General features: G+C 47.4%; 1 protein-coding gene and 1 long non-coding RNA gene across 6 annotated transcripts in view; one reads left to right on the forward strand and one right to left on the reverse strand.

Annotated features, from left to right (window-relative positions):
- The window catches only part of HCFC2 (host cell factor C2), a 50,483-nt gene extending 48,364 nt beyond the window's left edge, over positions 1–2,119 (reverse strand). For all 5 annotated transcript variants that reach the window (XM_086712496.1, XM_086712495.1, XM_086712494.1 and 2 more), the window contains exons 1-2: positions 1,917–2,119; positions 288–436 (exon numbers count right to left, since the gene is read on the reverse strand). In XM_086712496.1, coding sequence (XP_086568622.1) covers positions 288–436; positions 1,917–2,079 — 312 coding nt within the window. In that variant the 5' untranslated portion in view covers positions 2,080–2,119. The remainder of the gene's footprint in view (positions 1–287; positions 437–1,916) is intronic.
- Positions 2,096–6,889, forward strand: LOC147578940 (uncharacterized). Its single transcript, XR_015253386.1, has 2 exons — positions 2,096–2,795; positions 6,427–6,889. It is a non-coding gene; the product is annotated as an uncharacterized LOC147578940 (long non-coding RNA).
- The last annotated feature ends 7,881 nt before the right edge of the window (positions 6,890–14,770 follow it).

The raw sequence follows: 14,770 nt of genomic DNA on the forward strand, positions 1-14,770 counted from the left end.
ATTGAAGAACTATGACACTAAGATACAAAAACCCAAACATGTAACATGTACAATTGATGCTAAGTAACATATCTTTATGTTACAAATGTTACACTGAGTATTGAAAAAAAGACTCACTTTAGAAACTTTGGCTTTTTAGTGAAGTGGAAACATTTTCTTTGAAGCTCTAAAATGTGAAGTTCACACTATCTCAAATACATTAATGAAATATTTCGCAATCTTTCAAAGAATGAAGAGCAAGATCATTATTAAAGCTGCAGATTGAGATAAATTTTAAATACACTTACTTGCAACTCATACAACTCATTGCTGTATCTTCCATATTCAACCATTCCCCCGAACACTAATATTCTGGTACCATCACAGACAAATCCGTGGGCAGCGCAACCTGGAGGGATGTCTCCTCTAACCGCTGGTAGGAACCATTGATTTGTAACTAGTTGCCAAAATAAAATTAAGACCAATCATGATACACTGTTGTCACAAACTATGAGTGTGTACTTTATATGTATCTTCTAGATCAGTGGCTCTTAACTGGGGATGACTCTGCCCCCGGGAGAACAACATAACTTTGCGGTTGCCTTACTGGAGAGGGAGAGGAGAGATGCTTACTGGCCACTAGTGGGTAGAGCCCAGAGACGCTGCCAAACATCTTACAAGGTCCGTGCAAGCTCTTCCAACAACTAATTCCTCTGGTCAAAACGGCCACATGCTGCTGTTGGAGAAACCCTGATCGATGTCATTAATTCTTCCCCAAACCTTGCTTGGTATCATCATCTCCATTCTACCAGTGAAAATCGGCTATTTAAGTTTGGTGACTTTAGCGCTGATCCTGGGGACCCGGCGGAGCAAAATTCAAACCAGGTCTCACCTTCCAAAGCCAGGATTTCTACACTACACCAAACTGTCAAATAACTTTTTAGCTAAATAGTGGGGTGCGGGGGGGGGGGAGGGTGAAAAAATAAAATAAAATGTCCCCTATCCCCTACGCCACTACTGTATTCAGCACTATGACCAAGTTATTTGGTCCGAGTCGTTGATCGTGACATAGACCCCCAATTCAGCAATCAGCCTCACACCGAGGAAACAGCTCCTGCGCGACAGCGGGCGCGTTTCCACGGCGGGGAAAACGGAACGCCGCCCTCCTATCTATCCCCGGGGCCCTCGGCCAAGGGGCACTGGTGAGTCGCAGCGGCGCTCCAGCTGACAGTCGTCTTCCGGAGCGCTGCACAGCTGAACTTGAGCAAGCACGCCCCACTGTGGGAGCCGGGCGCCCGGCTCAGCCACCGGCCGCTCCCCCGCCAGCGCGCAGGGGGACCAGCGGGGCAAAAACCCCGACTGCCACCGGCCAGATGCGGGGCAGTATTCGCGGGGAGCGTACCAGAACGCCTCTCGCTTTCCCTGCTCGCCCCCCGCCCCGCCTCTCTCCCTCCTAAGGAAAGACCGCAGGCAACGACGAGAAGGGCCCGGCGCAGCTTCGGTTTGGAGTTGGTTTTGGTTTTTGACAGGGGAGGGATCTCGGACCCCCGGAGTGGGCGAGACTCCGGGAAGAGGCCCCGGCGGGTGAAAACGGCCTCCCTCTCTCTCTCTCTGTCTCTCTCTCGCCTACGTCCGCCAGCAGGGCTGGGGCGCGGGGGGGGGGGTGGGGGGGGGGGAGGAGGTCCCGGACCGCCTGCCTGAGGGCCGGCGCGCCCCGCTCAGGGCCCGGTTCCGCCCCGCGGGGCCCCGGGAAAACGGAGCTGCCGCCCGGGACGCTGAGGACCCCGGACCCGCCCGGCCGAGCCGCGCTCCCCGCAGCCCGCCCGAGGAGGCAGTGACCCGGCGGTGACAGCTGTCAGGGCCGCGGCCGCCGCCTCGCCTCCCCTCCCCCTCCGCGGCTCCCACAGGCGGGGCCGTAGAGTTGCCGCCGCGCCTACCCGTGTTGTAGACGTGCAGCTCGTCCGCGATGCCCTCGTTGCCCCCTCCAAAGATGATCATCAGCTCCCGGATGGCCACGGCCCGGTGTCCGTGCCGGGCGCGGGGGACCGGCCCCGTGAAGGAGGAAACCCGCCTCCAGTTGAGGAGGCTGGGAGCCGCCATCTTCCCAACCCCCGCCCCTCTGCCCACAATGCACCGCGCCCGCTCCGGCGCCTCCGCTCCCGGGGGAGGGCGGGGACCCGCCTCCAGCTGTGCGCCGGGGGCGGGGGGCGGGGGGTCACGTGACCGCGGGCGCCCGGGGCCAGGCTGGAGGCCCGCGGGGCGCGGAGGGGTCCCGGCCGGGGAGCCCCGCCCTCGCCTCCGGGCTACGTGTCCCGGCCGAGCCCGTTTGGCAACGGGCCTGCGGTTGGAAAGACCTTTCCTCCCGACCGAGTCTCCCGCCCCCAGCCCTCGCACAGGGTCCCCTCCCCTCCCCCCCGTTTTGTATAGCGGGAGAAAGTACAGCGTTTGCCTTTACAGCCACTTTAATTGAGCATCTAGGATGCCCGGGCGAGTCAGGCTCGGAACAGTTTACAGCGCGACGGGGAGGAAAGCTCGCGTAGAGGTTCGAAGTGCCGCGAGCGCGGGGAGCCGAGAGGGACGTCTGCCTGCGCGGGCGGGTGGCGCGCGTCGGGGGGCGCCGGGCGTCGAGGATGCCCGCGAACGCCGGAGGAGGCGGGCAGCCTGCCCCGCGAGCGAGCGGCCGTCCCTGAGCCCCCCGGAGGGAAGGTCGGAGCCCAGCCTGCACCGACGAATCAGGCACTTGAGCGTTTGGCGGCTGTACCCATGCCGAGAAGTTTAGGAACAGCGAGCCGCGGAAGGCTGGTTTGCTTCAGCAGGTGGGAGACTGTAGGTTCCTGTTTTACTGCTGGATAACGTGTGAGGGTCTTCGGTTGCCAAACGCAGTCCTCATTGCCTTGCGTGTGTGAACTCACGATTCTCCCAACGATCCAGTGCAGTGGGTACTGCTGTCTCCCTTTTCGTGGATGGGGATATGCGGCACAGAGAAGTAAAGCAGTTGTCCCCGGACACACAGCAGAAGCGGATTGGGACCGGGATTCAAACGCAGGGCTTCTGACTGCAGAGCCCTTTCCCCTAACCACTATACAATAAACTGCCTTTGCTCACATTCATATATAATCCTAATAAGGCTGAGATGCTTTATTATCCGGTCCTATAACGAATCACACTCAAAGAGATACAATTCCAGAAAAAGACAAAAAATATTATCGAAAGCAGTTTAAATCTCTACCTCACACCCTCGAGAAGGTACCAAAGGGGGCTACACACAACATCAGGCAGATTTCCTAAAATTCCTTTTTCCTCATCTCTTATTTTCAAGTTCTCTCTTATGCCTGTATCATCCCCCTCTCCCCCAACTGCCTCGATCCTACGCAGGCCTCTCCACCTTTTCATCTATCTAAACTTTCTTTTGAGAAGTGATTCTCTACCGTTTTAAAAAGGAATTCTCACTATTCTTTCAGCTGCCGCTTCTCAAGTTCTTCCTCTCACTTTTTTATTATCCCCATTTTGCAAGATGGTCAAAGAGAATTTGGGAAAGGAGGGGGAAGATGGCTGGAAACAAGGAAAGGAGCTTATGAATATTTATGTATTAATATTTTTCTCTGCCACAGAGAAACTCATAACATAAACTCTTAAATGTTTGTGCTATAAAGTATGCCTCTGAAACAATACTGGGAAAGTTGGGACAAAGCAGTGAGCTTTCACAGAACTTAAAATATTTAAAGAACTGTACCTTATTCTGAGAGTTGAGGGTTAACATGTCCTAACTTAAGAATGATGCCGTAAGTAGATGGTAGTGGTGTGTGTGTGTGTGTGTGTGTGTGTGTGCGTTTAATGCCTTTATAGCAAAAGACTAGTGACAAAATTGAAAGTTGTAAACCCAAGTTGTGTGTATGTTTAATGACTTTAGAGCAAAAGACTAAGGACAAAATTGAAAGTTGTGAACCCACGTATTTATGATATGTGGAAGACTGAACATTCCTGAATTGGGAGAAAGATGAAGGCAAAATATTCAGAGAAGAGATTGTAAGTCATAACTGGTTGTGTAGATAAGGAAGTGCAGGACAATGGAGGAACTGTGTATTCGATTCCTAGAACTGCTGTGACAAAATACCACAAACTGTGTGACTTGAAACAACAGAAATTTGTTGTGTTGCAGCTCTGGAGGCTACAAGCCCCAAATCAAAGTGTCAGCAGGGCCCTCCCGAAAACTGGAGGGGAGAATGCTTCCATGCCTCTTTCTGGCTCCTGGCAGTGGCCATTGATCCTAGACATTTCCTGGCTTGTAGCTGCATCTTCAGTCTCTGCTTTCATCATCACAGGGTGGTGTTCCTGTGTGTTTGTGTCTCTTCTCTGCTTATAAGTTCACAGTCGCATCCTAATGACCTCATCTTAATTTGATTACAACTGCAAATAAGGTCACATTCACGTGTATTGGGCATTAGGATTTCCACATATCTTTTTGGGGAACACAATTCAATCCATGATAAGGCATGCCATCCAATAGGAATAATATTTGACCACAGCAGCTTTGACTCAACCCTGCCTAGTGAGGAGTTTAGTATAGGTCTCTGATTCTCAAGAAAGCTACCTTCAATCTTTGAAACTGCAGGAATGGAAGTTACCGCCTAGAGGGAGAGTGTAGCAAGGGAAGAGTGAGGCAGAACAGCATCCCAAAGAAGCCAATCTTTCAAGAGGTAAAGACAAAAAAGGAGGCACTCGTGAAGGAAATGGAGAATGAGGAGCCAGAGAGGTCAAAAGGGAACCGGGTGAGGGTGATGTCAAAAAAGCCACAGGTGAAGGGGGTTTCACAGAGGCGGAAGTGGTTATCAAAGCCAAAAGCCATAGAGAGGTCAGATAAGAAAAAGACAAGTGTCTTGTTGGATTTGCAAATTAAGAGGTTATCAGTGGCCTAGATTAACAGACTCAGTGGAATGGGAGAAGGAAAGCCACAGAAAATCAAAGTGAGTAACAGGGAGGGGCAGATAATGTGTATAGTCTATTTTTTACAGAGCCTCGCCCATGAAAGGAAAGAAAATACAGTGGCTGCAGGGAGAAATGGATACATGGCAAGCTGTTACTATTTTGCATGGATGAGACGAGCATGTCTGAGGGCCCCAGAAGGATGCAGTTGAAAAGGAGAGCCTGTAGGAGCAATAGAGATGTCTTAATCAGTTTGGGCTGCTGGGGCTGACTCAGTCGGTAGAGCATGTGACTCTTGGTCTTGGGGTTGTGGGTTTGAGCCCCACATTACATGTAGAGATTACTTGTAATCTTGGAAGTCCAAGATCAGAATGCCGGCACAGTCAGGTTCTGGGGAGAGCCCTCTGGCAGGTTGCAGACTGCTGACTTCTCGCTGTATCTTTATATGATAGAAGGGGGTGGGGTAGCTCTCTGGAGTCCACCCTCATGACCTACACACCAAAATACCAAAGGCCCCACCTCCTAGTTTCATCACCTTGGGGGTGAGGATTTCCACCTATGAATTTGGGGAGGAGGGCACAAATATTCATAGCAAGAGAACATGTCACTTGGAAATGTTTTCTGTTGCAAGTAGCAGAATATTCAACACGGAGGCTAAATGATAAGGCTGTTCATTATCTTGCACAAGAAATCTGGGGTAGGTGGGTCCAGGATTAGTTCAGTAGTTCAATAGTGTCACCGTTCTGGTTAGTGGCTCTGAATTTTTCTTGGCCTTGCCTTTGTGGTCATAAGAAGGTTGTTGCAGCTCTGGGCATTATGTCCTCACATAACCATGCCCGAAGATGTAAGGCAGGAAGACAGCCAGGATGGGGAAATAGAACTCTCCTTTTACAAGGAGAAAAAGCATCTTGCCTGGAAGGCATCTAGCACACTCACCCAAGGGTTTCATTGGCCAGAAGTAGGTCATTCAGTATATTAAGATTACATTCACTATACTGACAGAAATACCAAAACAATAATGGCTTTAAAAGCTTATATTTATCCCATAGAAATGAATTTTACAGGTAGCAGTCCAAAGCTGGGAGGCATGGCAGCTGTATTTCACCAAGTCCTCACGAATTTGTAGACTCTGTGGATTGGAATTTGTGGATTGGAATTCCTCCTTCCAACTCATGGTCCAAGATGGCTGCTCCAGCATCAGCTATTGAATCTACATTCCAGCCAACAGGAAAGAATGAAGGAAAGGAATATTCCCTTCTCAAGAATACATTCTGGAATTGTACATGTTATTTCTGCTTACATCCCATGAGCCAGTATTTGGCCACAAGGCCATGACTAGTTGAAGAACGTCTGGGAAATGTAGTTTTTATTTGGAATGGCCATGTTCCCAACTAATGTTCAAGGTTCAGAAAAAGAAGAGGAGAACAGACTTTGGGGGTCATCTTCCAGGAGGGTAGCCACAGGAGTTTGGGAAAGTAGTTTTGTTTTGTTTTGTTTTGTTTTGTTTTGTTTTGTTTTTTGAAGAAACAAGCAAAGGAGAATGAAGTGGGAAATGAAAGTTGCTTGAGCCAACCAACCAGGCCTGCCTCACGGAGGATTGACACTTGATGGAGCAGGATGCTGAAGGATAAAGAAACGATGGATTCAGAAATATACACAGGGGCACCTGGGTGGCGCAGTCGGTTGAGCGACCGACTCCAGCTCAGGTCAAGATCTCACGGTCCGTGAGTTCGAGCCCCGCGTCGGGCTCTGTGGTAACAGCCTGGAGCCTGCTTCGGATTCTGTGTCTCCCTCTGTCTGCCCCTCCCCCACTCACACTCTGTCTTTCTCTCTCAAAAATAAACATTAGAAAACAAAGAGAAAACCAACTCTTCTTGTTGGTTTTAAGTGCCTAGGGAAATGAGAAAATTAGTAGACCCAATATTTTATTTGTTATCCTGTAATTTGAATCGTTAGAAACATTGAGAATTAAATGTTTGAGTTTGGGGGTTTTTGTTTGGTTTTGGTATAAAACTCAATCGAGAGTAGTTTGAACAGTGCTTACCTTCCTGTCTGTCATACAACTTACTGTACAGAGTGAGCATTTTTTCCATCCTTGGCAAACTGTCATGCTCCTTTCCAGATTTGGATCAGCTTTCTGTATTTTATTCTTTGCACTTCCGATGTCAGGAAATATCTTTGAGATGACAGGTGATTTTTTTTTTTTATCCATGTCTCTTCCCTTGGAACATCTTCATTCTTTCCTGCACGGCTACTGTCTGCAGTTATGTTCATAAATTTACCCTTACTAAATTCTTCTGGCTGCATATCCAGAGTAGAATAGTGACAGAGCGACAATGTCATCCCACAGCCAGCTGTTTCTTCTCTATCTCCATTTACCTTTGACTTGAACGTCACTCTCACCACTATTGCTTTTTGTTTCCTTGCTACACTATTATCTTTGTTGGCAATTCGATTATCCTTTTTTTTTTTTTTTGTAAATATCACAGGTGTTTACCACTGGGAATGAAGGAGACAACATGACCACATGCTTTGTTGTCTGTGCATAAACTGAATAACAAATTCCAGTCATCTATTGACTGGCTGACTGAGAAGTGACACGATTGGTCACAGATCATGATTTGGATCTGTTACCTGCATAGTCATTTCATGGACTAAAAAGCTAGCAGCAAAATTTGTACTTAGGCAAGTACTCACAGTTAATGTACTCGGGTAACAGATTTGAACGGTGAACTGTATTGTTGAGGGCCTGATGTAGGAAACCAAATGATTGATACTTGAAATTCGTGCTGTCGCCATGCAAAGCAAGGGCTATGCTGCACGTAGGTGGTGTGTGACATGTAGTTAGCACTTAGTACATAGTAGATTGTTTTATTTGCATCATCTTTGTCATTTTCGTTATATTACTACTGCTTTTACTGTTCCTTCTGAGCTGCAGGCCACTGAGGAGTCAGCCAGGGAGGGAGGGGCTGGTGCTGGGAGGTGGCAGACGGCTCTGTGTTCTCAGCCAAGAGTGTAAATGGCCACGTCCAAAGGATACCTTAATCTCGACTGAGGACTCAGGCCAAGGGCTTATTGGCAGAGGTCTGGGGAGGAGTTCTGGGGAGTGCCAGTAGGTGGGCAGGACTCAGCAGAGAGGCAGGGCAGGCACTGCTCCTGAGATGAGAGAAGCAGATGGTGTCTGAGAGGTCTGTTCACAGATCGCAGGGCTCCAGCCACAGGTCTTGGCTAGGGCTGTGGCCAAGGCATGGGAAGGGCAGCTGGCAAGAGCAAGGCAGGACTCTAGGCCAGGTAGTGCCCACACCAGTTACCGGAACAGGCAACTGGTGCGCGAGTCGAGGAAGAAAAGCACTCCTCTTGTGCGAAAGAGGGCGAAAGAGGCCCATTGCAGGTGCAGTGGCTGTAGCTTGGTAACAGAGAAGAGCCCGGAGTGCCTCCTCTTGGGACAAGAAGATGACCCATCATTGAGCCCCATCAGGAAAAAGTGAGGGAGCCGAGGCTCCTTTTAGTTCTAGCTCCTGCCCCACGTGGGTGATCTTGGAGCCCAGCCCTGGGAGACAGAGGCAATAACAGAGGCTCTCAGCCTGACCCAATGTAGTGATTCATTGCTGCTATAGATTGCTTCTTCCTTTCCTTCTAGTCCTTCTATCAGCCTTAACAAATTTTATCTGAGACCTTATCTACCAAGTAGTACACTCAGCCAAGGCAGGCCCTTTGGGTAAGAAGGAATGACGAACATCTGACTCTCAACTGATACAAAGTAAACACGGAGTGAAAATGACTCAGATATACTTTGTATCAACTAATGATACCACAAATGTAAGATGCATACAAATCACATAGGACTGCTTGTGGGCATATAACTGAAACCGGACCAAAGTGATGTACCCACATGATGGTTTATTTTCCTCATATGGTTAGATGTTTCAGTGTACTTCGTTCACAGCTGCTATGGTGACTCCCGGTGCCATCGGGGACTTAGGCTCCTCCTATGCTCTTGCTCTGCCCTCCTTAACATGTGCTGGGCTGCTGAATCCTACAACATCAGGGGAACCTACCCACATTGGGCAAGGATATTTTCCATTTGCTTCTATGTACCTACTCTCCACTCTTCTTCAACTTGTTCAGTGTCCTGAGAGGCTGACTTAAAGACAATACGTCACTGGAGCTCCCCTGCCCTCTGATTTCCAGTAGAGTTTGGCCAGTGGGGGGCACCGCCAACAGGAGATTGTAAACTTGGGGTAATTAGCCTTCTAGTCGCTTTCTTGTGATCGGTGCAGGCTGCTCCTTTTCCAGTCCTGGAAACCCCTCCTTCCCTTGCCCTCCAGAGTTACAGGTGGTCATAGCTCCCTAACTGCACCCTTTCTTAACCTGTGTTTCCTTAATACCGACCTTTCCAAATAATGCCCTTTTTTCAGAGTCTCCACCATTGGTTTGGAGAGAGCCATCTGTGTCCTGCCAGTGCTGGAAGCCGAGCTCCCCAGCCTGCGTGGCAGGGCCCGGGCTGTGGACGGATTGGTGACTGCAGGGTCACCACCCACAGTGAAGCTTCTTGTGCTCCCGCTTTTAGGTAATTCGGCCTTAAAACTACCTGGGGTGTCGTCTGTTGGGGAATTGCCCTCGGCAGGCCCCCTGGGAAAAGAACCATTAGGGAAGAAAATAAGGTTCCGCAAGAAATTGTGCGGCCTTACGTTTAGCCCTTGCCATCCCCCATGGAGACTCCTCTACTTAAAGGAAGGAGAGCCTCATACATTTGCCAGCAAAGAGGGCCTGTATAGGAGAGACGTATGGATTTCGAAAGCCTCACTCCAGGAACTAAGGAGTGTATCTCTGGGCACAGGTGACTTCGACCCCTAGGCCCACCTGGCCCCCTGGAGGCATTCCAGATGATGACTGAACCTAGTCAGTTTAGCTACAGAATGGTTCATTGGTTCCTAGGTGCGTTGTGTCTCTGAGAATGTATAAGGTGTGGGTTTTTAAGGCCCTCTTGTCCCCCTTCCTGGCACCTCGGACCCAGGCGAACACTTTTGTTCTTCAAAACCACGAATGGTTCAGGGAAACAGCTAAGAGGTCATGTCCCTGTAGCTGTTCCACTTGAGGTGTTGAGAGATAAATGACAATTCATGAAAACAGCAAAGTAAATACTTTATAAATTATAGATAAACATAGATACATAATAAAAACAGTAAGAGACCTGTATCTCTTTCTGGTCTCATTTCTTCTCCCAGCGAAGCATCTGTGCACACAGTGTGGAAATCAAGGTCGTAGGTAGTAAGCCTCTTGCATCCTTAGAACATGGCCCACTGGAAATAAAGGAGACTGATTCCAAAGTTGGAGACAGTAAAGTGTCAGAGAGAAAGGGTACGAAGAACAATCAGAGAGATTTGGGTCCACATGGAAGTTAGTATGAGTAACAAACAGAGCCTATGAAAACAACATAATTATTATTTCAACTGTGAGTCTCCCTCTGGGGTACTTTGGTTGTCATACTCTCCGAACCTGCTTATCCACCAGCTCTCACACTGTGGCAGGCATTCTGCTAAGTGGATCAGAGGTACAAAAGGGGGAGAAAACCCCGTCTTTGGAGGAAACCGGGAGGGACAGGAGTCAGTTTGGAGGGCTTTCCACCACGATGCCGTGGGACACGTCTGATGGACTGTCCTGCTGCTCCTAATGGCACATGATTTTGGAAGGGCAGGGGGAAGCCCTGAGCCAGGAAATACGTTTGCCCGAGTGAGAGCCAGGAGGACTGGAGCAGGAGTGCTTGACGGCAGTACTCTGTGTTGCCACGGAACCTTCTCACTCCCCCCAGGTGATCCGTGCATCCAATGTATCTGCCACAACCAGAGACGAATACGTCACAACCATGTCTGTTACCTAAAACACTGAGTAAAGTTGTCCCATAAAATAGAGTACATCTCCTTGAAGTGAAAAGAGGAATAGCAAAGGGGCGCCTGGGTGGCGCAGTCGGTTAAGCGTCCGACTTCAGCCAGGTCACGATCTCGCGTTCCGTGAGTTCGAGCCCCGCGTCGGGCTCTGGGCTGATGGCTCAGAGCCTGGAGCCTGTTTCCGATTCTGTGTCTCCCTCTCTCTCTGCCCCTCGCCCATTCATGCTCTGTCTCTCTCTGTCCCAAAAATAAATAAACATTGAAAAAAAAAATTAAAAAAAAAAAAAAAAGAGGAATAGCATAATGTCAAGCCTGCTTCAGAGAAAAATGACACACTTCCTGGATTGTGTGAGGGCTTCAGGATAGGAGGATGTAAGGGAACACCACCAGGGCAGTGGATAATTCCCTACCCCTACGAACAGTGACGGGACAGCCAGGTAAGTGGAGAATGCGAAAACAGTGGATGTGGTTTAACCCTTCGAGTTGCAGCCACAAATCCTGGTACAGTAAAACCTTGGTTTGCGAGCACAATTCGTTCCAGAAACATGCTTGTCATCCAAAGCACTTGTATGTCAAAGCGAATTTCCCCATAAGAAATCACGGAAACGCAGAAGATTCGTTCCACAACCCATAAACATTCATATAGAAATGATTACAATACTATAATATGATACAAAAAGTAAAGAAAATACAAAATATAAAGACAAAGAAACAAATTAACCTGCACTGACCTTTGAAAGCCTCCGTGGCTGGTGAGGGAGACCTAGGAGAGGAGGGTTATTGTGCAGGACGACTTTCACTATCACTGTCAATGTCACTACTATCTATTGGCTCAATGGAATCTTCTTCTGCATGGGGGCCATTGTAAATGCTCGCATGGATGTTGACTACAGTCCAGTGTTAACAAACTCTTGCCGTGCACTGTATTTAATGGAACTGGCAATAAGGCAGCAGAGGAAAGGGTCTCTCTCTGTCTGCAGGCAGCCTGAGCTAGGAGGAAGCAAAGCATTCCTAAGCTTACTCTTGGATGGAAAAGCAAAGGCCTGTCTTTGGTGCTTTGAAGTGACAAAAAATATACTAGTGCCAGTTGTGGGCACCTTCCAGTGTTCCGGAAAATCACTGATTTCTGCCAAACACCGTGGCCTGAGACCAAGCATCTGAGCGATCACCCACAATCTTGCAGCGAGAGAGAGAAGAACCATTGGCTCAGCTGTGATCATGTGACGTTCAGCATCACGGACTACTCGTATTGCAAGACACGGCTCTATATCAAGTTAAAATGTATTAGAAATGTTTGCTCATTTTGTGGAACACTCACAGAACAAGTTACGGTCTAAGGTTTTACTGTATTTGGAACACGCCTCAAATAAGAAGCAGGTGAGAAGTGCTGACAGGCATTCTGGTCCTGGCTTCATCACCAACTTGCTTTGGGAACTTGGACTTTAACATGCTCAAAGCCTCAGTTTGCCTATCTGCAAATTGGGGCCAACAACATCTGTTCAACTTACCTGACAGCAATGTTACGAGAATAAAAACAGAAGATGTGCGGTTGCTTTGTCAATGTCCAAAGTTCTGTACAAATGGAAGCTATTCCAGATATTCCCTCTCCAAGCTCAAGTCTGAAAAAACAAACACTAAATCCTTTAGAGATGCCTGTTTAATATAGTAGCCACTTGTCACATTGGCTATTGAGCACTTAAAATGTGACCTAGTGCAACTGAGGAACCGACTTCTAAATTTTACTCACTGTTAATGAATTTAAGTTGGGACACTGGTACTGGATTCAGTTATTGGAAAGCCATTAAGTATGTTTGCAACATCCTGAGTATGTGAGCCTACTTTTTAAACTGTAAATTTTGTGAAATCTAAATACATACCAGTCTGTGATGAAATTTGGTCTTTGAATTGAGATGTGCTACAAGTGAAAATACACACCAGATTTCAGACTTAATGCAAAAAAGAATGTAAACTATCTTGTTAATAATATTTTAGGGATGCCCGAGTGGCTTAGTCGGTTAAACGTCTGACTTTACCTCAGGCCATGATCTCAACGGTCCGTGAGTTCGAGCCCTGCGTGGGGCTCTGTGCTGACAGCTCAGAGCCTGGCGCCTGCTTCAGATTCTGTGTCTCCCTCTCTCTCTGCCCCTCCCCCGCTTATGTTCTGTCTCTCCCTCTCTCTCTCTCTCTCTCTCAAAAATAAATAAATAAATAAATGAATGAATAAATAAATAAATAAAAATTTTACATTAATTACATATTGAAATAATATTTTGTATATATTGTTAAATAAAATATTAAAATTTTATCTCTTTGTACTTATCTTTCTTAAAAAATGTTTTAAGTTTCTTTCTTTAATTTGAGATAAAGGCAGAGAGAAGGAACAGGGAAAGGACAGAGAGAGAGAGAGAGAGAGAGAGAGAGAATCCCAAGCAGTCTCGCCACCATCAGCACAGAGTCTAGCACGAGGCTCGAACCCACAAACCACGAGTTCAAGACCTGAGCCGAAACCAAGAGTGGGACGCTTAACCAAGTAAGGTTAAGGTGCCACCCAGGCACCCCTGTGCTTACACTTTTTTAAATTTAAATTTTAGTTAACATTCAGCACAATATTGTTTTCAGGGGTAGAATTCAGTTACAACACATAGAATTCACTTACATACAGTACCCAGTGCTCATCACAAGTGCCCTCCTTAATACCCATCACCCATCTAGCCCATGCCCCACCCACCTCCCTCCATCAACCCTCAGTTTGTTCTCTATCATTAAGAGTCTCTTGTGGTTTCCTCTCTTCTCTTCCTCCCCTCCCTCACCTCCCATATATTCATCTGTTTTGTTTCTTAAATCCCACATACAAGTGAATCATAAGTTATTTGTCTTTCTCTGACTGACTTATTTCACTTAGCATAATACATTGTAGCTCCATCCACATTGTTGCAAATGGTAATATTTCATTCTTTTTGATGGCTGAGTAATATTTCATTGTGTATATACACCACATCTTCTTTATCCATTCATCAGTCCGTAGACATTTGGGCTCTCCTCATAGTTTGGCTATTGTTGCTAATTCTGCTATAAACATTGGGGTGCTGTACCCCTTTGAATCTGCATTTTTGTGTCCTTTGGGTAAATACCTAGTAGTGCAATTGCTGGGTCATAGAGTAGTTCTATTTTTAGCTTTTCAATGAACCTCCCTACTGTTTTCCAGAGTAGCTGCACCAGTTTGCATTCCCACCAACAGTGCAAAAGGGTTCCCCTTTGTCTGCATCCTTGCCAACACCCGTTGTTTCTTATGTTATTAATTTTAGCCATTCTGACAGGTGTGAGGTGATATCTCATGATGGTTTTGATTTGTATTTCCCTGGTATCTTTTTTTTTAATGCTTAGCCCAGCACCTGGCACATGGTTTTTCTCTCTTTTTAAGTTCATATATTTATTTGTTGAAGTAACCTTACGCTCAATGTGGGGGCTCAATTCACTACCCAAATGCCCTTCCTACTGAGTCAGCCAGGCACCCTCTCTTTGTACTTACCTTTTTAAAAAATATTTTTAATGTTTTTGTTTTATTTTTGAAAGAGACAGTGTGAGAGTGGGCGAGGGGCAGGCAGAGAGGGAGACACAGAATCCCAAACAGGCTCCACTGAGCTGTAAGCACAGAGTGGGACACGGGGCTTGAACTCATGAACCGCGATATCATGACCTGAGCCAGAGTCGGATGCTTAACCAACTGAGCCACCCAGGAGCCCCTGTACTTACCTTAAAGTGACTTTTAGAAAATTTAAAATTACATGAGGGCTTGCATGATGTTTCTATTGGGAAATACCACTTTAGAAAGAACCAGTGAGCAGGGGATCTTCACTTCCTTGTAGGAGCTAAGGACAGAGGTTGCAGAACTAAATTCCATGATCCCAGGCAACGTGCTGGCACCATTTCCTGGGTTTCTGAGAATCAATAGCAGAAACTGAACAGCCCAGAGCTGGGTG

Source organism: Puma concolor, chromosome B4, assembly GCF_028749965.1.
Source record: "Puma concolor isolate L17-30 chromosome B4, mPumCon1.1.hap2, whole genome shotgun sequence".
NCBI lineage: Eukaryota > Metazoa > Chordata > Mammalia > Carnivora > Felidae > Puma > Puma concolor.